At 43.1% G+C, this 27,333-nt stretch overlaps 3 protein-coding genes across 7 annotated transcripts in view; 1 reads left to right on the forward strand and 2 right to left on the reverse strand.

Annotated features, from left to right (window-relative positions):
- Positions 1-1,190, reverse strand: part of HELZ (helicase with zinc finger) — an 86,319-nt gene extending 85,129 nt beyond the window's left edge. For 3 of the 5 annotated variants that reach the window (XM_069032931.1, XM_069032934.1, XM_069032930.1), the window contains exon 1: positions 1,134-1,181. Coding sequence is in view for 1 of the 5 variants with exons in the window: in XM_069032933.1 (XP_068889034.1) it covers positions 1,134-1,140 (7 nt within the window). In the remaining 4 variants the exon portion in view is untranslated. Of the gene's footprint in view, positions 1-1,133 lie in introns of all 5 variants that reach the window. The other 2 variants (XM_069032933.1, XM_069032935.1) reach the window with 2 other exon arrangements.
- A 7,456-nt stretch (positions 1,191-8,646) lies between these two features.
- PSMD12 (proteasome 26S subunit, non-ATPase 12) lies at positions 8,647-18,527 on the reverse strand. The gene is made up of 11 exons (XM_069032948.1): positions 18,329-18,527; positions 16,212-16,271; positions 15,854-15,982; positions 14,676-14,783; positions 13,635-13,739; positions 13,044-13,193; positions 12,736-12,870; positions 11,095-11,207; positions 10,589-10,763; positions 9,990-10,067; positions 8,647-9,095 (listed from the first exon to the last, which is right to left on the reverse strand). The coding sequence occupies exons 1-11, from the start codon at positions 18,434-18,436 to the stop codon at positions 8,886-8,888; spliced, it is 1,371 nt and encodes a 456-aa protein (XP_068889049.1). The 5' UTR covers positions 18,437-18,527; the 3' UTR covers positions 8,647-8,885.
- Positions 18,528-18,614: 87 nt separating this feature from the next.
- Positions 18,615-27,333, forward strand: part of PITPNC1 (phosphatidylinositol transfer protein cytoplasmic 1) — an 83,957-nt gene continuing 75,238 nt past the window's right edge. Inside the window, exons 1-2 of the mRNA XM_069032963.1 lie at positions 18,615-18,795; positions 20,361-20,428. Of these exons, the coding sequence (XP_068889064.1) occupies positions 20,375-20,428 (54 nt within the window). The 5' untranslated portion in view covers positions 18,615-18,795; positions 20,361-20,374. The remainder of the gene's footprint in view (positions 18,796-20,360; positions 20,429-27,333) is intronic.

Here is a 27,333-nt window from a genome sequence, read left to right on the forward strand (position 1 = left end):
CAGCCATGGTGATACACTCAATCTGTCAATGGGAATATCCAATTTAAGGGTATATTTCTCTCTGACAACTGAATTCTTTTATTTTTTCAATGAAAAGTGAAATGTGTTATTTTAAAACTTCCTCTCAAGCTTGCTGTACCTTTGATAATGCAAAAATCCTATTACCTTGTTAACTCTTACTCATTTTCTCATTAACTGGGAAGCAGCCTTGCAATTGTTTCCCTGCAGTTATTTCTTAATTTCCATCAATGATATGTTTAATCATATTACTCTAATCAAAAAACAATTGCCTAACAAAGCGCTGAAGCCAAAACAACTGCACTCCTTTGGAAATTAACAAAAGGACACGTCCCACCACAGGAGGGGTAACACGATCCTTCTCCTGCCTGGGGATTTGCCCTAAAAATACATATATAAGTGTCTGCTGGAAGGACTGTGTTGCAATGTGCAGTGGAAGCTCTGTTCTCAGTTTTAGAGCTGTTCCAGGGTAAAAAAGCTGCTCTCAGGACCTGTGTTAAACCTCTCAACTTCACTCCACTCTCCCTGTTTAAGTCTCCTGCAGAAAACAAAAACATAAGCTCATCTGCCCACCCTTCAACCGCTCCGAGGGGGTAATTTTACAACAGTTGTTAAATTCTTCCAATTTATTTTTCCATCCCTCCACAAACCCTACCTACCCCACTTTTTTCACTTCTATTTCACCATTGTTATTTCCCGGCCGTTTCTCCCGTCCCCTCCCGCCCCGCCCGGTACAAAAACAAAGCTGCCTCCCACCCCCCCTGCATCCCCCCGAGAGCACCCCCGGCTTGTGCGAGGCAAGCCCCGCTCTCCGGGCCAGCCCCTCGGCCCGGCCGGGCGCGGGGCCGCTCCGCCCGCCCGCGGGCTCTGAGGAGTGCGGCAGCGCCGGGGTCCGGCCGAGCGCCCCGTAAACACCCCGCGAGCGGCGGCCGCCGCAGGCCCTCCGCGGACACAGGGCCCGCTCCCGCCGGCACCGCGCGGCCCCCGCGCTCCGCACCGCCCGCCCCGCCGGCCGCGGGGCCCCGCGGGTCCCCCGAGGGCGCGGCGGGGCCGCCGGCGGCCGGTCCGGGCCGCGCTCGGTGCTCGCGGGGGCGGACGGGGAAGTCCCGACTTACCTGTCATTACTTTCTACGCCATCTTGGATCCACTTGTCAACGTCCCACAAAGCATTGTGGGAAAGGCTGGCCCTCCCCGCCCGCCGCCGGCCCGGAAGGCGGAGAGCGGCGGTGTGAGGGGACGGGACGGGGGCAAGAATGGGAACGGCAACAGGATAGGGACAGGGTTCGGGTCCGGGACCAGGACCGAGACGGAGCGGCGGTGGGGACAGGGTCGCGGTCCTGAATAGGGGATGGGAATGAGGATGGGGATGGAGTCCGGGTCCAGGATAGGGACTGGGACCCGCTGTCCCCTCAGCCCGGCGGCCGCTGAAGCGCAGCCAGGGGTCCCCTCATGGAACAGCGTCCGTGGCTACCTGCGCGCCGCCGGCGCTAGACAACGGCAACATCGGAGGATTTTCCGCGGGTTTTTTTGTTTGTTTTTTTTTTTTTTCCCTGGGCTCGGAGCGCAGCTGTGGAGCCCGAGGGTCGCTGGCGGGGCCGGTACTGGTGGGGGTTGGGGGCCGGCCAGAGCGGCGACACGGAGCCCACCCTTGAAAAAAGCTTGGAAATTACTTTTTCTCATAGTTATTCTGCTGCGTGAGTTGGATTTTTTTGTTTGTTTCTTCGGTTTGGGGAGTTTTTTTAAATTATTTTTCTATGGCTTTTTCAAGTTCCTTCCCTTAAAGAAACTTGTGGGAGCCCGAGTCCGGGTGCCGAGGCTGCCGCAGGTGCTGGAGCAGCTCACGCTGTCGCCGTGTTTTCCAAGCCCATCCGCCCGTGCTGAAGGACTGCTGGTAACGCGTTGCTGGCTGCTCATGAATCCCAGAAACTGCTTTGCATAACAGTTTTGTTTTCGCGGAGTAATCTTCCCTGTTAGCTGTGTTTTCATACTCTTTGGCAATCAGTTTTTAATACCTACACTGTTTTGCAAACTGGCTTTTTCAAGGCGTTACCGGCTCAGCTGCCGTGGATGGGTGCCCCGTGCTCTGCATAGGCTGTTGTGCTTTAGGGCAAAGTGGGCAAGAAACTGGGGAAGAGCAGCTTACTTCAGGATCTTAGGAAAGTTTATCACCAAAACAGGATTCCAGTGTTTTTTAAAAACTTTGCCTTCCCCTTTAATTGAAATAAGATCCAGATCATTTTAGTATTGGATCTTCCTGTAAAATGTATTTACATTTAAATTTACGTCTTAATGCCTCATAACTCTTTGAAGACTAACCACCAGCCAAGCCTCTGATGCATTGCTACTGCAAGAAAATACTTGTGCCCAAGAAGGTTTTCAATATTCATCAGTAATGCATTTATAAAGAGAGAGCTCCTTGCAAAAATGTAAATACAGGAGGAACTAAATCTAAATAAATCGTTTGCATTTGCAGCCCCAGTCTTAAATCAGTCCGCTTTTTAATTCAACTTCGTAACTAGTCGGGAGTACAGTTGTGCTGTCACAGAGGGGAGTGTGGGTGGTCCCAGCCTCAACGCAGGAGATGCTATTTCAGAATAAAACCCTCCTGTGGAACTTGCCATAGGCCATGTCTGCTATCCCTGCTGCCAGCCTGACAGCTTTCCTAGTGACTTGTGTTTTCCATGGGCACTGTGTGCAAGGAAGTAATCAGATAAAGCTGAATCCATGTTTGGGATCCAACTAACTTTGTGTCATTCAGTCCAGGTTGTTGAAATAGAATTAGTGCTTTTACTTTCAAGGCTGGTTGTGTTTGGTTCCTAGTTGTCTTGGGGTGACTTTAAGGTGTGTACCCTCTATTGCTGCTCTATGCCCAGAAATTAACTTTGGGCCTTTCTGTGCCTTTAAACTGAGCCTGAGAGGGGGGAGAGGAAAAAACCGAGCAAACTTTTCAAAGCAGTTGTTCAAGGACACACGTACACGCTCCTCTGCTGCGGTAGCAAGAGCAGAGGAAGCACCCTTCTTGCTCTTCAGCCAGCTTTCGGCTCCTTTTCTCCTGAGGAAGACGGAGAGTTGAACTTTGTTTTCCTGGGACTTCAGTTTTTCCCTTCTCTTCTGGACCGTTTCAACATCAGAACACATTGGGAGAATTTCCCACCAAGGCCCTTGAGATGGGCCCACAACACAGCTCCAAGGAGGAGAAAGATTACATCTACAGAAGGACTCTGAAATTTTCCCAGGTTTTTCTCCACAGCAAGAGGTGTTATTATTTAGCATTATTATCCTTTTCCTGTGTGTTTGTTAAATAAATAGTTTTTATCTCTTTCACTTTCCTCCGAGGAAAAATTCTTTTTTTTCCTGAACTTGGTGGGGTTGTAACCTGCCTTCTATCAGAGGATATTTTCCTCCAAATTTGTCTAAACCAGCATACTAGTGAGCTTTATATTACTGATAATTTTTTTTTCTGTTAAAAAATGCAAAGGTTTTCTTTAAAAAAAATGATAATTAGAAAAACCAGTGGAAGATAGAATTATATTTATATGCATATCTTTAGATATGTGTGTTTATATCCTCTGAAGTTCAGTTTGGAAAAGACAGAAATTTAGTTGGGTTTATTTTTCACATAAGCTTTTCTTGAGTCCATTTGTTCTGACAGTATTTTTTTATAATGTGCTAAGAAAAAAATTGTGTGGCGGTGACTGAATTATAGGAGGATCTGTTCAGTGACAGACCCCATTCTTATTACTCTCTGTCTCTGCTGATTTAAAGTTCCAGATTGCAAGTACCAAGAGGCAAAGGCTGCTGTGACGAGGTGGCTACTCCACCCTGTAGGAACAGCCCAGAAAGGAGCTGGGAAGGACTATGGGCACAGGGGAATCCCCATGTATAAAACACAGAATCGAGCCCATGCCCTTGCACCCACTGCTTTTAATGATCTTGGTACTTTAATTAACCCTGTTAGCTTCCATATGAAGGAAGTTTTAGTCTATTTTGTGAACTGGTCAACTGTATTACATAAACCCAGAGTGGGCGTGCCAGAGGCTGGAGAGGGAGCCAGAAGCTCCCAAGATGGGGGTGGCTGCCAAGCACTGTCCTGTGCAAGCACTGCCACTGAGCCTGCAAGCTTGGAACAACTCTGTTTCCATGTGGTGTCCCCTCCAAGCTCTTCCAAAGTCTTTGTTACCAGATAGAAAGATGAAGACTTGGTCCAAAACAAATTGGGGCTCCAAGTGCTCATTAACTCTGGAAATGCTGCTCAAAGTGAGAATCCTATAGCAACTGGCTTAAGAGATCCCAAATCCAAGGGGCCTAAAAAAATTAAATTTGAGTTCAGAGCCACTTCTGTGAGAACATCCCATGAGACAGAGTTATGACCCAGGAACTGGTTACAGATTACCTGGGAAGAAAGAGACGACTTGTAGCTTTCACTGACATGTTTCAATTCAGTATTGAAGGATAATTTAACGAAATAAGGTCATTATATTAGCTACTACTGTGGGAGGAACTCCATATATATCTATATGAGACATCTCTTTCTCTTTCCTTGATGTGTATTACCCAAGTGGAAGCTGCAATTTTGCCTTCCAACACATCATTCACAACCCCCAGGATGAGCTGACAAGCCAGGATGTCACTGAGCACTGGGCAAGGCACAGAACCAGACGTGTTACATGCTGACTACTGCCTTGCATTTCCAGAATCATCCAGACTTCCTAAATTCCTGGAATCCTGTGTGCTATGCTCACCAATGGGGTTTCATGGCAAGAGGAGAGCTCAGAGTGCTAGACTTCTGCCCAAAGAGACCAGGAGCAGGGGGTCACAAGGAGTGTGCGGGGAGAAGAAAAGCAACAGTGGATATTGGAAATATAAGAGATACCAAAGGCATAATGAGGAAACATGAGAGAGTAACAAAGACAAGCAATTCCCACTCAGCATCATGAGACTTGACAGGATTCAGATCTTCAAAAGCCTAACAGTGATATTTCTAGGCACTCATTATAATGGTAAAATTTAAAAAACCCCTCCAACGAATGCAGCGATATCAAACTCAATTCCACTTGTACATTTTGAAATCTTTCAAATCTGAAAATAGCAATTTCCTACTAAAAGTTTAGAAAGCCCACCCTGCCAGGGACCATGTCTGCAAGGAATCCCTGTATAGAAGCCCTAACACATCCTGTTTCCCTCCTCTTCAGTCAGGATTCTGTAAATTATGCTGGCTCACAGGGCTCCCCCCTATTCTGTGAAGCTAGGAGCCATGCCCTGGTCCTTGGAGAATCCAGGCTCCTTGCCAAAAAACAAGGGTTTGAAAACCTGGGGCCACTCAGGGCTGCTAGGCTCCCTGCCATGAAGCCAAGATCTGAGCAGAGCGCTGAAAGGTGTGGCACAGATTCTGGCAGAGTTGGGAACTCTCAAATCCTCACTTGCTCCAGGGCTAATGGAGAACTGGTAGCCAAAAAATCCTGGAGTCCTGGCTCGCCCATGAGCTGCACACTTGGAATGACAACTCCAGCTTAGTTTCTACATTTTCAAAACAAAAATATTCTATTTGAAACTTACACTGCTACTTTTTTTCTTTCTCTTCTGCTTTCACAGGAAATTCAGAAAATCAATTTCCATTCTATGTTCAAGTTCACTCCTGTTTCTGGGAACTGGTATTTTGTGAATACAGAAAACTCCATTTTCAATCAGCTCCACTCATGATGTCTAACCAGAATACAGGAAAAACCATTACAATTAACATGTAAAAGTAATAAGGACATAATAGAATACATTCAGCAGGGAATTGCCTCCCTGACCCTGCAGCCCAACATCCCAGCAGGCTTCTTGAACAGATTGTTCATCCCTGAGGAACAAAACAACAGGAGGCCTTTCTCAATGGAAGTGCCAGACAGATTGCAACAACAGGAGCAATGTTTTCATTGCCTTAGCACACTGGACCTTTATAAATTTTGAACTCCCTCAGAAGCAGCAGTCATGGGAAAGTAACAGAAGTTAAGTGGTTTACCCTCTTCCACAAACAAGGCAGTGGTAGACCTGGAGTTAGATAGCAACAGTAATTCCTAGTCTTACTAAACAATAAAGCAAACTGTTTCTAGGCAGCCATTTAATGTCTCATTATTAGGCTGAAGAGTTGCAAGTTTTGATTTTCCAGCATGAAAATTCCCCTGGAATTCCTCCAGAGTCCTCTCATGAACAGATGATCTCAACTTTAATCTTACTTTGTAATTATCCAAGGGTAACATTTCAACATGGACTCCTTAAACACATGTAATTTCTAGAGCAAGTAATACTCAAACTAATTCATTTCTCCTTTGATCCACAAAATGAGATCATTGAGAAGCAACCAGCAATAAGGGGATGTTGAGGGTACACTGAAGAGATAGAAACTACAAAGGTCAGAGTAATGTAATGGTTTAGTCCCACACTGTCAAGATCAAGGATCTTCAGTCTCTGTGCATTTTTTTTAAGAAGCTGGCATGTCTTTATGCTGACCTTTAAATTGCTCAGGGAGGAGTTATATCTGACATATATCTGCATTCTTGAGATGAATTGGCACCAAAAATGTATAGCTTTTTTCCTAGCAACCTGAATGTGACAACCTTTTCCAGACAGACTCAAGATACACTTTCATCAATGGTAGTCTGCAAGCAGAAAAAAAAAACCAAAAAAACAACAAAAACACCAAACCCAAACTTCAGGGTAAATAGATTCTTTTCCACTCACTTGGAGTTACCCTATAGCCCAATAATTCGAGTTTTATCTTAAAACTTCTATTTTAACTTTGTGATGTATGGGGAGGGAAACCCTGAGGGATTCTTGCTTCTGGTAACAAGTACTCAGAACACAGCAAAAGTCTCTCTCTGAGGACAGGGAGGGAGCCTGCCTTGGGCAGTATGTTCCAAGCCAAGACTAAGGTGTTCCAAGTGCAAACAAAAATATATTTCAGATCCAAAGACAGAGAGCCTGATCATTGTGGATCTTTGGCATGAACACAGACCATGAAAGTAAACCTTTATAATACTTCTGAACTGACTTTTAAGGAGATACCTGAACTGTTATTTCTATGTTCTTTCTAATGCTGACAGCAAAAGATGGTTGTGAGGGGAAAGAAACCACCTCCTCCCTCCAACAAACTCCTGCTCTAAATGCAGCCAAAGGCAGCAGAGAGGGATAGAGCCAGGCCAGAGAGGGAGGAGAATTTGCAAGAAACCCAGAAAGAGCCAGGGAACCACTGAAACATTCCCCTCTAGGATAAAAAGGAAAAGAGGGTTGGCTGGGGAAACAGGTCCAACATATCTCATCTGGTAGAAGCATCAGAGGCTTAAATGCCTGGGGCTGAAGATTCCAGACCAGATAGCAAATGGAAGGAAAATGTTTATTGTAAGAACAGGGAGAGGCAAGTTCCCACTTCCCCTGATGACCCATTGTTCTCCTCTCTGATAGCTCTTGCCTTGGTTCCCAAAAGATACATTGGTTTTCAAGCTACTTTATCCATTGTCCTGACAGCAGCCAGTTTTGCTCATGCTACTAAAGCCTCCCAATGGCCAGAACATCCCATGCTCAGACATGGTCACGACAAGGTTTTAAACAACTTGTACAACAAAGATTAGAATATAATTTAGGAAGTTATATGGTAAACATTCTGTGCATTCTGAACACCTGCTCCTCTTCCTTCCCTCACTGATAGTTCAGCTGCCTTTTTGTTGCTCAAATGCAGTGAGCTGGATTGGTAAGGCTTTGAAAGTTACAAGCCTTCCAAATTACATTCCCAAGTTTCCCATAAGCTATGACCAAAGTCTACATTTCAAATGCAAATCACTGTTTACAAGCTTCTATCTTTTCCTGTCCCTTCAGAATTCCCTCACTCAAAATCCCTGTTTGGAGTTTCCTAATTTCAGTGTATTCACATGAAAAGAGCATTACTCTGAAGTTCAGAGTGCTTGTAAAGCGATGGGATTTATATATTTCTCAATACATCATTTACAATTATAGTCTCTACTTAATTATGAACAGAATAGTTATGACTAGCATTAAAAATCATTCCAAACCAGCGCAAATTCAATGGAAGTTCCATTGATTCTTACTACACTATTTGTGCTGCTATTTTACTTCCTTAAAAAACCAGAGCAGGGGGAAAAGTCCACAGCTTCCCTCCATTACAAGGAGGTCGAAGTAAATAATAGGGCATTATCTGCTCAGAATGTAACACACCCATGATGAGAAGTAGCAGCTTTAAAGCACCATCTTAGCTAACTGATTAACTGCCATTTTAGCCACTACAAACTGTAACAACAAAACAGGCAAAATTAGTGACTTGCAAACAACATTTACTTACTCATGTACTGATTGCTCTGGCAGTTCAGAATAATAAATTTTAACTATAGTACCAAATCGCAAGAAATAGCATTATTTATAAGCATAAACAGCCAGAATTTTGTTCAAAGAGTATCTGACATAATTTCACAGTATTATCATTGTAAGTTACCACTTTGTAAAACCCTAGGTTTTTATTATTTACAGTATATCCTCTCAATCACAGCCTCAAAAATAGTCCTATAATGAAATAACCACAGAATTATGTGTTAGACAGATAAGGGTACACATGGAAAAAAAGAAATCACAAGACTATTATTATACAGGCAATACAGTTTTATTCTGTTCTTTCACCAATTGTAGCAAAAACATTTAACAACTGAATGAATAATCAAGGGAACTTAATTGTCAACAGGAATTTCAGAATTATGTTCTAAATTTTAGACCAGGAAGGCTTGACAGGGAGAAAACAAACCATATACACACTTGTAATAATAGTCTCTATTATGAAGATTTAATGCCTTCTTTAAAAGCACTGAGATTATTGAGGCACCTTACTGCAGGTTATGGATCATCTCTTCTTTGGCAATGAGATGTGTGGTTTTGTTAACTAGGGCCATGAGGGAGTTGAGCTTGTGAGACCAGTCATTGAGTATATTGTTTGGGTCCTTAGGCCTCTGGAAATTGATAATTCCTGCCAGCCTGTCTACTTTAGCAAAGATGGTCTTATTAACTACTAGGTTAGACAAGAACTCCTCCGATTCCTGTAAAGACAAACAGCACTAAGTCAAGAAAATAGCATTTTTACCTACAAAACATCAGAATTCCTCCCAGACAGCGTGAAAGCACCAGGAATAAGATTTTCTTTATACACAAGTACAGCTGTAACAATCTTGTACTTTAAAAAATGCACGGTATTTTAATATTACATGTGCCTGGCAATGCAGGGTACTAGCACAAACTATTAAAAAAAAAAAAACCTTTTTGTTTTCAATCGACCTATATCTGATTATTTTTCATGAAATTAAAAGTTTAATATACTACCCCAATAGACTTTTACACTTTGGAGTACTTGGCTACACAGATACCAGAGCAAGTCATGTAGTAAGCAAGGCTTAGGAAAATCCCAGTGAATTAATTACTGGCCACTGTCAAAAAAGGGTTATTTCTGAGTTTGTGGGAAAAGCAGATTTCATGAAAAGGCAGAAGGGTAAAGCTCTTCATTTGCACTCAAAACACCAGGATGTGTCATTCTACTTGGAAAGCTCTTGAAAACAAAGGAGGGTGGCAGGAAGACCCCCTCCACCCCATGTTCCCAAAGTGCCACCACCTATGAACAGGGACATTTACAGGTGAAGGACCCTCTCCAGACGATTTTCATCCCTCATTGACAAGAACTTTTTAACACTGAAACACCAGAGAAGCTCCAGCATTTACACAAGGCCTTGAACATAAATTAACTTCTAAGAGCAGCTTTTGCCTTACAGGTATGTGCATCATGAAACTGAGTTTACTGTTTAAAGAATGTTTTTTTAACTCCCATAAAGGCAGAAAATTAAAACCAGAACATTACTCTGCTGAATACTCACATCTCTGCCACACACACACAGACACAGACCCCTCCCTTATGAAAGAAGGATAAGCAAAGCAAAACTTACATCAACTGACAGATCCAGGAGCTGTGCCATTCTCTTCATTGTAATTCTGGTATAATATTTAGCCATTATTCTAATATTCTGGAATAAAAGTGTTCAGAGTAGAGGGTTATGTGCAAAAAATAATTGAAGCAGGCTGCAAAAATATAAAAGTCCATGTTACAAGTAGATTAAGAACTGTAGTACTCTAGTGACAGTCCGGCATGGGGGACAGGAGGGGTTGTGAACAAACAGCTCTTTTGCTGGTAGAAGGTATAAAAGTCTCTACATGACAAATTATTAAAAAAAGAAATCAACCAATTATGAATTTAATACAAAGCAAGACCTTCCGATTTATGCTTTATTGAAACGTGAAAGCTCAATCTCATTTGAGTGCAATATGCTCTTTTTGGTGGCAAGTATGCCAAATATATATATATATATTTATATAAAATAAAGATATACAAGCAAGTAAAATCTTGAAAAACAACACAACAGAAAAGACACCTTATCTGCTGCTTTATTAGCTATTTTGTCTTCTTTGTGATTAAAGTACAGCAAGCAAAAAGTGTTTTTATCTGAGGCACTGAGTACACAGCTACTGCCTACAGACAGATACTTACATGTTCCACAACTCTGTTCTTTAAATCTTTCCATCTCTTTTCACCTTCCTCTGTACAGCCAAAAACATCTGTTGCAGGACTGTCAAGGGATCCTTCTCTCAACTCCTTCCCATATTCTTCAACTAGGGTACTCCACCTCATCAGCTCCATGGTGGTAAATAGTTTTAGGAGATCTCTGAATGATTTAGTACAGTTGAATTACAATCCTGTATTAATAAGGCCTAATCTATACTTCAAATAGATCTAAGGCATAATTTTAAATGTTTTATTCTTATTACCATAAATAATGGGGGCAGCTCAAGTCAGACTGTTCTTCTAACAAAGATCTTTCTCTTACAAGAGACATTTATTTTCACACAGAACAATCATGACATTTTTGCAGAATTCTTAATGCAGCATTAAATTCAGAGTTGCTCACAGCAGACTCAGCATAAAGATATTTCACTTGCACTGTCAGAGAGAGACACTTCTTAATCTAAGAATTGGTTACTAAAAAGGATACTTACTTATACTTGGGGATTTCTTCTAGCTTTTTGTCACTACTAATTCTGTGCACCAAATCAGATTGTTCATTGTCATAAGGTGAAAGAATAACATAAAGAACAACACTCTTCAGCGCCTGTTTAAGAGGAAAGAGTGTGGGTTTTTTCCACAAACAGAAGAATTGCCAACACCGATTACAAAACTTAGAATTTAATAAGATTTAAGCTCAGTGTATTAAGAAATTAAAGTGAAACTGATGTCATCTTGCAGAAGTGAACTGTGGTACATTTAAATTGACACAGGTTAACCAAAATTCTAGTATTTCAAATAAATACATGAAGAAAAAAATCTTTTCAAACGTGAAATACATCTGTACTGCATGTGAGGAATGAGACAACTCTTAGTAAAAATTAAAATAATTTATTAAAAACGGAAAAATTGAAAAATTACAAAAATTAGCAAAATATAAAAATTTGGGATCCTAGTGGCTCAGGAGGTATGCCCCAGGAGCGCAGGGATTAGAGATCTTCAGGCTTAGACAGCACTGGACCTCTGGTGGAAGAACTTGCAGTGCTGGGCTGACTTTTAGCTAATCCAAAAGTCAAAGGTAAAATTATTAAAGGCTCCTTAAAAGGAGTAAGGCTTAAGTACCCAGCACTGACGTCCACTACACCTGAGCTGCTCCGCTCTGAGGGTTGCATCATTGTTTTATAGTGCCTTTGCTCCGCCCCAGTCTGCCCATAGCCCGCCCATAGCCCGCCCATAGCACACCCCTTTGGTCCAAAGTGATTGGTGCTTTCCTTTTGACAGATCATCTCTGTCTACCAATGGCTCGTCGTTGTCAGGGGGGTGGTAACAGCTGAAGTAAGGGTGGTAACATGCCCTCATTAAGATTCAGGTTGCTATGGAGCTTACTTGCAGAATAACGGCTATGGGGCTAAAAATAGCAATTGGCTGTTAGGACTGGGGTTTTGGAGTTAGTCCCGAGACTGAAGTGCAAAGCAAAACCCTAAAAACATATTAAAATACATCTAATACCTCCCAAAACATCCACAAAAGCAGACAATGAACATAGGAGAAACAACTCTTACAGTGTACAAGTGGTTTAAGGTTTGAAAAAGGGATTTTTAACTAGGAAACTTTTAACTGGGAATTTTAACTGGGACTAGTGCAAATGCACCGTTTTGAACAAGTGAGAACACTAATAATGAAGCTTGATAGTGAAAACCCTAATAATAAGGCTTGATTTTTGTACCTGGGTTGATGGGTTAACTTTATCATTCAATTAAAAGAGCTGTTTAACTCAAAATTAACTAATTAAGGCACTTAACATGCAAAGACCAAGCTAATAAGGGATTTCATGTATGACACTGCACACAGAACAGCACCACTGAGACCACACTTGCACACTGTTTGTAATCTCTACACTTCCATGAAACAGTTGAGACCTTCTCAATTTCAAAGATAATATAATAAAGATATTGGTTATAAACATTCTTTTGAAATCAACTTTATCATATCTGTTTTCAACTAACCAATTTGTTAATACAACCATTTAAATAAAAACAGACTGATGAGCTATTTCATCCACTGTACACCGATGTGGTAAGATATGGGTATTTGTCACATGGAAATGCAGACATTTTTATGTACAGTTTTTTTACCTGTTGCCACTTTTCACTTTCAGCCTGGATACAGGGAGTGTCATAAATGGCTCTGTAGTGCTTACAGATGGAGAGGTAGGAGCCTTCATGTTGATCCAGCTGGATCATTAAGTTGTAGTATTTCAACTTTAGTTTCTGAAACAGTATCAAAAAGTCGAATTAACACAGCTCCATGATGGGTAAACGAAATTCAACTGAACCCCAGAAAACAGAGAGATTTAAATAAATACACTTGGACTCGAAGAGAAGTCAGATTAAAATTTGTGTGCAGGGAGGGAGAAAGAGTGAGAAATCCTCCAAGGACTTACTTCTGTGTTTTCTTCTTGAAAAAATTTTGTATTTATTTTTTTGCTGATAATTTGAGTCCGAATATAGTCTTTTACAGCTAGACAGAGTCTCATCTGCTCCAAGATAAATTCTACACGTTCTTTCTTTTCCATTGAACCATAGGTTTCCACCTGAAATGAAAATGTAACTACTTAATGTTGTCAAAGTCAAATCAAGTGAAGGCTGAACTGTGCCAGAAGAGTGGGAGGTTGTCTGGAGGCGGAACACACCAAAACAAAACAACAGGAAAAAAGCTATTACAGAGCAAGTGAAAATAGAATAAAGGTTATTCCATTTTAATTATCCCCTCCACTTACACCAAAGAATCCACCAACACTAAACTCAATGAACTAGGTAGAGAATTGAAATCCACTTTCCAAGTGGAAAATATTCTGTGTAACCCACTCATGAGATTAAAAAAAAGCAGTTAAAGCTGAACTGCACTTTCACTAATAACAATTCATCTCATTCCCGGCATTTCTGCAAACATACCTGATTCAGTTTCTAAACAAACTCAGAACAGTCAGAATTAATTGCTATTGCTGATGCACTTCTAAGTTCCAAGGCGTTACCTGCAACTCTTGAAGAATCGAGGCAGCCTCTTTCACCTCCCCGTTCTGTTCCTTTATTGTTGCAAGTGTCTTTGTCAGGCGAGCACGCTCGATTTCCACATATATCTGAGGGCAGAAGGAAGAGTTTAAACATTAATTTTTTAAAGAGGAGTGCTAACTCTGAGACTGCAAGCCCCCTGGGAAATACACTTGATGCTGTCATCATACAACCACTTAATTTGTTGTGTATCCATCCACTACACTGGCACTATCCACAATATACACTGATGAAATACAGTGGATAATTGACACACCAAACTTTTTCGGACCAAATTACTCTAAAAATGACCTATGATTCTTCAAGCAAATACAAAGGGATATGCACTGTGAATAAAGTATTAAATATTTTGTTTGCTAGAATATATTGAAACAGATAGAAGTTACACTTTATGGTTAATGTGTACTAAGTACTCCCCTTTAAATTATTTTACTTACTCCTAACCAGCCATTAATCAACAAGACTTGATTACTAACAATTTAGACTAACAGACAGAAGTCATAAAACTGACACAAATTTGCCTTAATTCAGAATTCTTTATTTTCTTAAAGCAAAAGGAACACAATATAAGTAACTCACTTGGTATAATGCTTTGGTATCACCTTCTGATTATCATAACTATATGTAACACCTTGTTAAGTGCAGGAGAAATTAAACTAAACCTGCCCATTTCTCTACCAAATTCAAATACATCACATATGAAGAAGTGAAAAGTAAATGGCATTTTAGAACTTTGAAATGTATTACTAACTATATTAATAATACATCCAGAAAACTACATTATAGGAACATGGACCAGTGTTTCAGCATATGATTTAAATATGGAAAATATCTGCAGTCTTTTGGACAGAAATAAACTACTTGGCTTCTCAGGTTAATTTAAAAATTACTTCTGCTCTTACTTGCACAGGATTAAAAAAATAATGCTAAGAAACTACACTTTTAAAGAAGGTGAACATTTTTATTCTACCTTTTAGACATTGAGTCTTAAAACAAAATCTTACTTTTCCTTCTGTGACCATACGCAATGTGTCGATTAAGCGCAGTTTGACTGGTAAGTCTGTGATTTCTTCAACATAAGTGCAGCACTGCTGGACCATTTTAGCAACTGCCTAGTATGAAAACAGAAAGACATACTATTGTTTTATATTTCCCTAATGAATTCAAGCTATAACACTCAGAGGTAAGTAAAAAATAGTTTCACATCACACTAAAGAGACTCATTTCAGCAAAAAGCACAGAGTCTATCTCCTCACTTTGATTCATGAAGATGTGTACAATGATGCTATTGACTGATGCTACAAGGCAAATGGGATGCTGTTCTGTCATTTTTTTCATCTCAGTTTTTCCAATACTGAAAATAATCCATGCCATGCAGTTTTATCCTGAAAAGCAATTCCTCTTCTGCCAAATCCACAAGACTCACATGGACTGGCAGAACTTCTCTGCTTGCCCTAAGACGCACATGGCTGAAGAGACGTGTATCTTCTCTTAACTCTGTGCACTACCCCCTCTCCTTACAACACCTGTAGATTCCTCAGGAAGGGAAGGAAAAGGGATGTTTTCTTCAGTGACAAGCACAGGTACTGGAATGTGCACTTCTGGTAACAATACTGACAAAGCTGGTAAAATTATTATTAAAATACCTACTTCTAAAAAAAAACCAGAATTAAACTTCTAGAAAGGTCTTCCTCAAAAAGTTCCTCAAAATTCAGCTGGAATGATCCAAGCCTTCAGCTACAGTCTGTGCAAGTCAGAGATCTAAACTGTACTCTTACACACACTAGTGATGATTCCGCACACTAAACAATAGGTAACCCTTTCCTTCCTAAAGCAATGATGCCATTAAAATTACCTGTTGCTGACTTCTATTTAAGTCAAACTGAACACCCAGAGTGCAACAAACTTTACACCTTCTTAAATGCAAGTGCTTTATACCAAAGTATGCCAGTTTCAAAAGCAAGCATGCAAAGCACACATTTCATATGAGCACAATAAATTGCAGTAACTCTGTTTAATGCACATCTGAACATGAAGAATATGTCTACAATACACCCTGCAGAAGAGTGTAAAGATGAACCACCATCTTTACACAGAAAGTCCCCACACATATGGGGAAACCAGATATGTAATACGGCTCCAGAATACAGTTTTATATTTTGTTTCAAAGGATTAAATTCACCTGTTTTAACTGACTTCTTCTCTTTGATAGAAGAATAATATTTTCATTAAGAGCATCCCAGTCTTTAGCTTCGTAACACATTTTCACTATGGCAACTAAGATTCGGGATGTGGAGACCATGTCAGAAGCCTGTAACAAACCAAGAGCATGTTAGAGACAGGATAAACAACCTGAGCCCTCCAGCACTTGCACTTATTTTACACAAAGGGGAAAAAAATCATTGTATCTGCTCGCACTGATTTGCTTTTTAAAGAAAAGAAAGACTGATGCTCCAAGGATACTGCAAGTCCCTTCATGACTTTAACACAGTGGAACATGAGATGTGTAGCACATCCCAGCACCACCATACACTACTCACCGTCCGTGTTTGTTTTTCCAGGGAGAGAAGGTTTTCAATGACTTCTTGCAATCTTCCTTCCTAATAAGATAGGCAAACAAATATCTCCATGAGTTAAGAACATAACTCAGTTTAAACTGAGAGTAGCTCAAATTCTCACATAAATAAGAACAGACCAGCCCGTACACTCATTTTAATTTTTTTCCCTTAAAAAAATGTATGCATAGCACTAACTTTAAAGACATGGTTCTACAGAGAGATAGAACTGGAGAGGTACTAGTGGCATTTTTGCAAAACACATGCTCCAAGTTGTCTGCCTTGGGAGAGAAACCTGGCAAGTTTCAGACAGGTTTGGTGAGCTCACATTCACTGAGCTGCGTGGAAGACTCATTTCTTCTCTGGCCAAAACAGAGCTTTCAGTGAGATGAGATATGCAATTAAACACCTTGGCCAAAAAAATTGTTCACCTATTAATTCCACCCATATTCATATCTTAATTACAGTGTATTATACAGAGTATAAACTACAAGCTTTACAGGCTAAGCATGGAATTATAATAGTCCTGGTTTTGGAGGGGTTTTGAGAACTGTATTTGCCTTTGTTTAGAGGAGTGTAAGACACCACAATGTACTTTTAGTCCTAAATTGCAATTCCTAGCAAATATCTTGTTAAAAAAAAAAAAGTTAATATGGGTGAATTTGTAAGAGCCCATGGCAGTGGTGGGGCTGCAAAAAATGGTTAGAAACTAGAAACAAAAAACAGGTAGAAAATGAGTAACAAACCACAGAAAATGAAATTTGTTTCTAAAACATCCCAGCTGAAATATTGCAGACTACATACAGTGGTTTATCAAGGATGTGCTCTTACGGCCACAGAATTTGTTTTGCAGAATGAAACATGGCCATGGTGTCCATTCCTCTGCAGAGCTGTGCCTGTAGGACAAAATCCTTGTGCCTGCTCTCCATTCAATAGCCTTAAGATAATGTAAGATGCAATTTATTTATCTTAAGGCTACTGCCTTCAGAACTGTACAACATGTGTGTCTTGAAACACGTGGATCAAGCAGAGCATTTGCAGCATGTGAAGAGTCAGATGCCATCCTACTGGGACAACAAATGATAGCAACAACAGGGAAGCTGTGGCTGCCCCATCCTTGGAAGTGTTCAAAGCCAATTTGTACGGTTTTGGAGCAACCTGGTCTAGTAGAAGGTGTCGCTGCCCATGGCAGGGGGTGGAATGAAATGAGCTTAAGACCTCTTCCAACCCAAACCATTCTGTGATTCCATGGTTCTGTCTTTTCTGAGATCTGAGGGACACAAGAATCTCCACGCCACAGAAGAACTTTTTAATGAAACACCGTATACTCAATCACTATGACCCCATGTGCAACACATCCTGCGGTCACGCAGGGTGTGCGCACGGACGCTGTTTACTGAGCCGAAGGAGGCAGAGACAGCCCCAGCGCCTCTCCTGGCTCTGTTCCTCCATTCCAGCTCGTTGGGGCTCGCATGTAACCGAGTTAAAGCGCTGCCTGTCCAACGTGCCCCGGGACCTGTTACACGAAGGTAGCTCCGGCGTACAGAGCCCCGGGACGAACAAGCAACTCCGCGTGTGCCCGAGAGCAGGGGCTGCGGGGAAGAGCCACGGCCCTTGTGATGGACTGGGGCCCGCTGGTTCCCTCACCCGCGAAGCTGAGCCCCGAAACCGCGTCCCGTCTCAAAATCACAGATCAGACTGAGCTGGAATGAACCCACAAGGATCATCGAGTCCATCTCTTCGCCTTCGTTCTGCACAGAACCTCCCTAAGAATCCATATGCCTGAGAGCGTTGTCTAAACATTCCTTGAGCTCTGGCAGGGTTGGTGCCGTGACCACTACCCTGGAGAGCAGTTTCAGCGCTCAGGCACCCTGCTTGGCCACCAACCTCCCTCCTTCCCACCCTCCCACACAGCCCTGAAACGGCGGAGCCGTCCCACTCCTTCCCTTTCCCAGCACGGCACGGAGAACCCGCAACCAGACCCCTCAACACCGCATCGTGGGGCAGGATGCGGCCGCGGGTCGCTCCGCGCCACCTCCACGCGCGGCCTAGCGCGCCATGACTCAGCCCGTCCGCCCCGCCAGGCTCCTCTCCCGCCTCACCTGCGCCAGCCGCTCACACTCGGGCAGCCGCTGGTCCACAGTCGCGCTGTAATCCACCTCCATTTTGACGATGCGGCCATCGGCCCGCTCCGCGCCGCCCTCCGCCATGTCCGCCCGCTCCGCTGCCTCAGCGTTCACCGGAACCGGCCGGGCCCGCGCGCAGGCGCGCCGGGTGCAGCCCCGCCGAAGGGCCCCGCGCCGCAGCAAGCAGGCACTGCTGTGGCCATCCCCGGCCGCCTCAGGACCCCCGTCGGGGGAGGTGCCGCCTCTGAGGGGACCCGCCCCGCCCACAGCACTTCTGAGAGGACCGGGAGCGCCACCGCTGCGCTGTGCGGATCTGCCCCTCAATCCGCCCCTTGGATGGGACCTGGACTGTGCTCTGCCCCTCTGAATGGCTCTGCCCCTTAATCCACACCTCTGAGATCCAGTCTGGCCGGGGGACTCCTCGGCACCCAGGAAGGGCAGCTGTGAGTTGATGCCAGATGTCGCGGTGACATCTCCCAGTGATATCTCCCGGAGTGCAGACACGACCCCCATTCTGCCCTGTGGCCTCAGCACGGCCACGGGGCTTGGGACAGTTGCCACAGCCACGGTGTTGCTCGTAGCTTGGGGGTGGTGAGGCAGGAGGACGGTGTTTTTGTGCTGTTCTCCCACATTTGGGGACAGCCTGACCGTGTTGACACGTCAGGTGTGGCTGCAGTGGAGCACTCTGGGCCCTGTAGCTGCTGATTTCACCTTGGTGGTTTCACTGTATCTCATTCCAGCCTTACGTCATTTAATCACCTGGCATTGCTGGAGAGGTGGGGGAAAGGTAGGACACGCTATGACTTTTAAGTGCACAAGAATCCTGATCTAGACAGTGTTGCACCATCAATGTGTTTGAAAAGTTGTGAGATGTTGGTGCAACGCCTGTGTGTGCAGGTTGCTATCATCTCCCAACACAATTTCATATGCTACAGAAGTTTCATTCACTGGGGAAATTCAGAAAATCTCCCTCGTGTTTGCAAGCAAACAACTCAAATACTGAACAGGGAATGTTCAAATACTCAAAAACTGAATCAGAATCACGGAGTGGCTTGGGTTGTAAGGGACTTTAAAGATCACCTAGTTCCAACCACCTGCTATGGGAATCTTTGGATGTTATTTAAGATTTCCAGAAAGAAGAAGTTACCATGAAATTACATTTTGTGTTGTGTTACTTTCAGACTATACTGTACACAGACCAACATGTTAATGCAGCAAAGGGGTATTTGAGATAACCGGTTTAAATTTTTTTTTTTTGACAGAATTAAGACTGAGTTCCTACATCTGCTGCACTGGTGTAAATTCAGAGTAGTTCAGTTAAGTGAATTCAGAGCTCCAATACTGCGTTTTGCAACTGTGTCTGATACATGCCTTCCAATTAGCACAGCACAGACAGGCTTTGAATCACTTTCTGTTTGAACACAAACTTGATTTTAAAAGTCTGCTAACAGAATTTATCCATTATCCTTAATCATTTTTACTTAATTTCAATTGACTTAAGTACTTAAAATACATCCATGTATCACACAGAGCATGTCAGTTGTTCTTCCCTAACTCTGGCCATTTGCAAATTTTTACAGTTTTTATTTTTACAATCTCATTCTTTTAGCTCATGGTAATATTAGTATATTTTCACAGGTGATGGATTGGGAGTGATGGCTTCCAGAGAAGTTAAAAGTCACATGCTAATCTAATTTAACATAGTCCCATACACAGTAATTTGGTTCAGACAAAAGAGTGAAAGAGGAAGAAAATAACTGCCTTCTGCAACTGTTGTTTTCCTTTAACTGCATGCGTGCGCTGGGAAATGAGGCAGCTGTTGCCTCCAATATAGAATCCCTGAGCGGCTGAAAAAGAAACTAAATTCTTATTCAAAAGTCCTTAGTGAAACACCCAAAGAAATGGCTTGGCTCTTACTGTCTCTTACTCTGAAGCGACACTTTGCTGACACGAGTCCATCTGGAGTTCATACTCAGCATAATTTAACATATCGGCTTTTTCCCTCCAGGTCAGAAATGAAAAATGAGTGAAAAATGTCTCATTTTCACAACAGAGCATAGAGAGCATGTTGCAGAGGTAAGAGTAAAAATTTCTGCCAATTCATGGAAATCAAAGACCCAAAATTTAGGCAGGCATGCTTGGCAGGCACTGCCTGGCTCATGGGAGCTGCAAGTTTTCTGTGTCAGCATGTCCCCTGGGAAGCATTTGGGGGGTGTGCTTTGGAAAGAGTCTGGGCACTCACAGTGGGGAGTTGTAAGGGATATCCTTGGGGTCACTGCTTTTCCCCAAGAGTATGTGCAACCAGCACAAGACAGAGCTATGGTATGGGGTGACTGGATAATCTTTTGCTGCAGGTACAGGAAGTAGTCTTGGTTTCCATTTTAAGCAGGTTCTGTATTTGACACACTGCTTTCTGCAGATCTGCTTTGTTAATGTACACAGAGCTATAAGGTTTGAAATGTTGAAAGCATGCGATAGGTGATAAACTAGTTTAAGTCTTTCTCCTGGTTTTATTGAAATCAGTGTCCTTGCCTATAGTTGGGTAGCATCAAGGCCCCAAGCCAAGAAGTTCAGGTTCTTTTACACTGCTTTTCAGCAGAAACCAGAAATACTGTTCCCCGTGGATGAAACCACTAGGAAATCACTTAAAGCTGAAGGATGTTTTAGATCTGAATTTGGATTGTCTCTCATCTGTGGGTAATACCACAGAATCACAGAATCCTTAAGGTTGCAAAGACTTTCAAGATCAAGTCCAACTGTCAGCCTAGCACCACCACCACCATGTTCACCACTAAACCATGTCCCTAGGTGCCACATCCAAACATTTTTTGACCACTTCTGGGGACGGTGACTCCACCACCTCCCTTGACAGCCTGTTCCAATGCTTCACAACCCTGTGAAGAAATTTTTTCCAATATCCACTCTATACCTCCCCTGGCACTGCTTGAGGCCATTTTCTCTCATTACTTGTTCCCTGGGAGCAGAGCCCGACACTGCCCCCCCCCCCCCCCCCCCTCCCGCCACTGCCCCCTCCTGTCAGGGAGTTGTGGAGAGCCAAAAGGTCCTCCCTGAGCCTCCTTTTCTCCAGGCTCCAGCTCCCTCCCTCCACCTCCCTGGTGCTCCAGACCCTTCCCCAGCTCTGTTGCCTTCTCTGGACACACTCCAGCATCTCAATGTCCTTCCTGAAGTGAGATATCACAAGGTATTGCCTTGGTTTTGCTATTTTGCTTGGAATTCCAGGAACATACAGTACCAACATTATGAATTACAGCCACAGTTTTCATATTTATACATGGTTGTGTCAGATTTGAGACAGAAGTCTCATTAAACACATTGTTCATACCTCAGTTGAAAATCCAGACTGTTAACAGAGCTCCCAGATATTTTATTTCTTTGTGTAGGTGTTTGCACTTCCCTGGGAAGGCAGGGACGTGAAATATTGTGCCATTATTGCAAGGGGCTGGCAAACGGACGTTGTTGGCTCCAGGAGATGGCACTGTGTCCTCTGGGCTAAGAATTATACTCACAGCTCTGAAATGTACATTCAGAACCAATGAAATTCTGAGGGGCTTTTGCTCTTTCTTGTTATGAAACACACATTTTATTGTAGACCTAAATTCCACTTTAACTGTCCCAAATACGGTATTTCATCGCTTTTATTTTTTTGCAAATAAGGGGTATGTAAGTGCAGATGTATATTTTACCAGTATCTTTGCAGTGCCATGTATTGTGCTCTTACAGAGCTTCTCTGCAATCCAGTGAATGGTTCTATAGCCACTGGGAGCACAGGAGAAACAGCAGGATGAGCATTTTAAACATGAAATGCTGAGGTTGTGTAACAGGGTTCCCAAGTAGTTTCAGAATTGGGTTCCTGTGCATTTCAAGTTGTAACTTAATGATGGGAAAATTTTTCTGAAAAACGCAACCCCAAGCATATTAAAAATCGATTTCGCTAACAAATTGCTCACTAAAGGAGGGGAGAGACCTCCTAAAACGGTTCTGGCTTTATAGTTCAATTAGGAAGGAGGCGTTTTCTCACTGAACTTTCTGCGTGCCATTTGAAAGTAAAAAAACGATATGAAAAAAGGGGTTTATTTGTGCTGCAAAATGTGATGGCTGATAGCTGAGGGCTGACCAGAAGGGAAATGGGTGAGGCCTCCACATCCTGTGTATGTCCGCAACGAGCGCACGCTGTCTTTTCCTTTCCTTTTGTACCGGGAGGGTGGGTGCGAGCGCCAGGCTCACCGGCTCGCTTCTGCACCGGGGTGTAAATGTTTTGCAAGGTGCCTTGTCACACGTAGGGCAATAAACTTCAAAACCCGAGAAGTCTTCACGGCAGAATTAACTGAAATCGCGAATCCTTGGGTCTCAGCGCTGCCGGTGTCCCCTTGCCGGGAGGCGCCGGCGGGCGCTGCCCGGAGCCCCGCGGCCCGGCCCCGCTGAACCCGTCCGAGCAGTGGCGGCCGCTGCCCCCCCGCCGGCCCCCTCCCTCCTTCCTGCCGCCCAGCTGATGTCAGCCGAGCCCCGCCGGGGCCGCCGCCGCTGCAGCCGCTCCGCGCCCGCCCGTGAGCACCCCCGGCCGCGGCTGCGCCGGGGAACCCGCGGCCGCCCGCCCGAGCGCCGCGCTGCCCCCCCGTTCCCGCCTCGAGCCCAGCGGGAGCCGCGGCGGCCGCAACCGCGTTGCGGCGGGGAGGTGGGAGCCGCGTTTGGCAGTCGGGGAAGGCAACGGTATAAAAAGCCTTTGTCTTGGGAATCAGCATCGCATCTCTCCTGCCGCCCGACGTGCTGCCGGCGGGGGCGAAAGCCACATTTTCGGCTCGTTTGTTCTTTTCACCGCCCCAGGCATGTCTTGACACAGCCGCGAGAGAGCTCGGCGTTTCCATGCACTTCCGACGGATGTCTTCGGCTGGGGCGAGAGCGGGGAGGGTTTGAGACTTTGTAGCGTATCTCGGTGCGAGCGTCTCTGAGACTCCCATGATCGCAGTGTGAAGGAGGAAGAACTGGGAGAAAGAAGCGGTTGTGGTGGTTTCTCTTCTTGCAGGGTCAGCCTTCCTGGATGGTTGCATTACTGTCTTGTGGACACATTGTCAAGCGCGTACAGAGAAAGAGGCTTGATTATTTTCCCCTGTGTTTGGTTTCCGTCGTGATCTCTGCGTAGAAATCACCACTTTTCTCCCAGTTCGCCGGTCCGCACTGAGAGCAGGAATATGCTCATGAAGGAGTACCGGATCTGTATGCCTCTGACAGTTGAAGAGGTAAGATCCACGCTCGTACCGGAGAGGCTGTTCATGACCGAGGCTTTTCTCTTGCAAGGCGAATTGAGGTTATATTTATTTTGCTGAATATTTTTTCTTCGTGTAATGAACTTAGTCGGAGATGATTGGTTAGAGAGGAATGTTTTTATTGGGAAAATATAAGAATCCTGAAGGAACGAAGGTAACTTAAGTGTATCAAAAGCATTATGTCGTCAAAATACTGATTATAAAGATTTTTCCAACCAAACTTTCAGAGGAGTTTCATGCATGTTTGCAAGGGAATGCTTTGTGCTGGAATTTCTATCTGATAAGGCGTTTGTCCAAAACCCAGATTCTAAATATATTTCACCTTTGCTTAAAATAACCTCGCAGATGAACGTGGCCTGAAACTCCAACACAGGTAGGTAAGAGATGTGATCATTTATTAGTAAAACTTTGTTGTAATTTAAAGAAGTGATTGAAAGTCAAACAGCTCTTTGTCGGTGTTCTGAACTCTGTGTTAGGAACATTATGTTTTTATTTATCTGCAACATCCCACCTGCTCACTGTTTTAATTAAGACAGTAATACCTACGTGGAGTACACGTGCTCTGGAGTTACTGGTGCTCGTGAAGTGTTTGTGGGTGCAGTTAGGTGCCCAAAGTCCTGATGGCATTTGGAAAGGAGATGGTGCTTTATGGTTTAGTGTCCGGCAAGTACAGAAAAGCTCGGTGTTTTCTTATTTGGCCATTTCTGCTGCGGATTTGGCGTCGCGGAGGGGAACGAACCCACTCTGAGCGCGCGTTTTGCGCCGAGCTGCGCGCAAAGTTCCGCTGGTCCCGCGAGCGGCGGCGGGGCCGCCAGGGGGCGCCCCTCCACGGCCCCGCCGGAGGGTCCCGGCCGAGGGTCCCGGGCGGAGCGCCCCAATTCGCTCATTAATCCGATAATTAATGTACACATTTGTTCTTTGGGTCCATCCAGGCGAGCGTTTTGCCGCACAGTTTTATTTTTTTGCAATATGTGTGGAGAAGTCCTCGCGGGTATGACAGAGTAGTCGTCTCAATGGTCTTTTTGTCCGTATTTTCAGATTTGGCAAATTAACAGTTCTCTAAAACTCGGAATTGGAACTGCCAAATATTTACTTCAGGCTGCTCAGGAAATTCCTTCTGCTTGGAGCAGGAGCCAAAACCACCACATGCATAAAGTTAAATAGGCATAGGTTTAATTCTAGTATGTTTCCATCCAAGTTATACTGTATGCTGTGATATTGGATGGCATTATTCTTTTAATACATCATTTTCTTTGTTTATTGCATTACCCTAATGTAGACAACATTTTATCCAAGCCAGTTCCTGATGTCCTTAGACTACCACACTTAGTTAATAACAGTTCATTACATCATCAGAAGGGAGTAGATCTTATTTATTTTGAAAAATTATTGTTAAACAAGATTTCCAGATGCAGAAAAGTTCAAAAATCTTCCAAAACAGGAATGGTTGATTCATGATGAGGCAGAAGGCAATGCTGGATGTTACTTGTTCTCTAGAATGTTAACAGAATTAGTAAAGATACTAGATTTTGTAGTTTCTCTCATGTTGAATCATCCATTATTTAATCCAAGCACTGAAGCTGAGATGCCTTAATGAGTAACCTAGAACATGTCTGATGTTTAGCATCAATTTAATTATTATTATAAAATGAATTAGGACAAAATAGTGAAATCAGCAAATACCTTATTTTTCTTACAGTATTTGCATACTAAAGAAGTCCCACACTGTATTTCTCATAGTGGTTCATCTTTGTGACATTTCTTACAGTCTTAGGAAGGTGGTGTTATCTTATTTTTACCCTCAGTTGCACATTAACTACCAACACTGTGTGATATTTTTTGCCATCTGTGTAGAACAAGGTGCTACATTGTGCAGTTGTCAGGAGAACATCATGAGGCAATGCTCACCCTTCAAAAGCCAAGAGCATTTTGGTTCTAAGAGGTCCAAACTGCCTTCTGCAGGGTGCAGAGTCACTCTGAAGTTCAGTGGGCTTTGAGGGAAAGGCAGTTTCCAAAGGATCTGCAATCTCCCGCAGGTCTGGGATGCTGGGCTCTGATGTGCACTGGTACTCGGGTATGTGACTCTCATGGACACCACTGGCAATTAAGCACCCAAGGATTTTTGAGGTCCTGTCTCAAGAAGTGTGGGAAAAATGCAGTTCTTATGCAACAGCATGGATTCCATTTTTGTGCTGTTTTTCTTATGTAGACTTAATAAACCCTGTTTTTTCTGTTGTTCGGATGTTCTGCCTTTCAGCCTGTGCACTTTATACATATATCCAGAAGCACTTCATTGAGCAGTTTGCTTTTTTTAGCACTGTCATCCATAGACGTCTCACAACATGAATGAGAAAGAACTATGTCAATTTGTGGTGGTGGTGGTGGCACCAGCACCAGAGTCGTTTCCATATCATTCCTGTAATGATAAAAATAATCTGGCACAGGCAGCAAAATGAAGTGTTAGCTCTGTCAGCCAAGCATCTGTATCCAATCTTCTGTAGTCAGATTTTGTGTGTAATGTGAAAAAATGTGCAGTAAAGTGTTGTGTGATGTCCAGGCAAGTAACTGGAAGTCGTGACCTTGCATGTAAAATACCTGTGCACGCAGCAGTGTAGGAATTAGTGCTGCTCTGGGTGACTATTATGACCTAAATTTATCTCTGGAGAAGAGTAAAAAACTGATAGATGTCAGTGTAACAGCAGTACTGTCTCCAGGTTTAAAGAGTTTCTGGCATTGTTGTGGATAGGAAATTCCTTCATTAGCTACTGCAGATCCTGTTCCTGAGACATTCTTTCCTTGATGCCCTTATTAGATAAGATACCCAAATATTTATAGGAGGTTTGTTTATCTACCTGTCTGCTTGAAGGCCAAATGCTTTCTTGCAAAGAAAACATTTCCTAAGAAATGCTGTTTGCTATAGACTGAACTGTTGTGGTTGTATTTTGAGCCAGGATACAGGAGTTGGAGATGTGTATTTGTTCCTTGTCCATAAGCACCAGGAAAGATGGGCTGTTCCAAGAGTTCTTGCTGAGATGCAGTAGCACCACGCTACAGTTCTCATTCAAGGCTGAGGCTTCCTCAGTAAATGGAATTTTTGACAGCTGTTTAGGTCTGTTACATGTGCATAGTCACAAGCTGCCTGATCAAAATAATTTAAGAAAGGAAGCACTGTGTTAACTGCTAAGCAAAATAATAACTTCTGTAAGAACTTTGCAAATAAGGTTAGGATGGAACTGTTGGTTGACAAAACCAATATGATTGCCAATGGGAAGTCATTCTTTACCTCATTTGTGGTACTTCTGGCAAATTCAATCTTTCTGTTAATACCAAGTCCTTATAAATTAGAAAAAGTCATTTCTTTGCATTAGTATATAAAGCAAATAAAATCTGTTCCAGTAGTTCCATAGGATGTTACCACTCTTCATTCCAGCTGCAACTAATAAATGAGCCTGCTGCTTGGTTATTTTTCCCCTGGCATTTTCATGTGTTAGTTCATTCTTACAAATAGCTTGTTACATTGTATGGGAGAATATTATAAGGGACTGCATTGTGGGTTTTAAATATCATCAGTTAAAAAAATACATTCCTAAGCAAGTGACAAGAACCCCAAACAATTGAAAAGAGCAGAGATGCTAAAAAATTCTCAGGCTTAGAACTCATTGCAAATCAGAATTCCACAATTTTTCACAGGAAAGATTA

Source organism: Aphelocoma coerulescens, chromosome 18 (genome assembly GCF_041296385.1).
Source record: "Aphelocoma coerulescens isolate FSJ_1873_10779 chromosome 18, UR_Acoe_1.0, whole genome shotgun sequence".
Classification (NCBI taxonomy): Eukaryota; Metazoa; Chordata; class Aves; order Passeriformes; family Corvidae; genus Aphelocoma; species Aphelocoma coerulescens.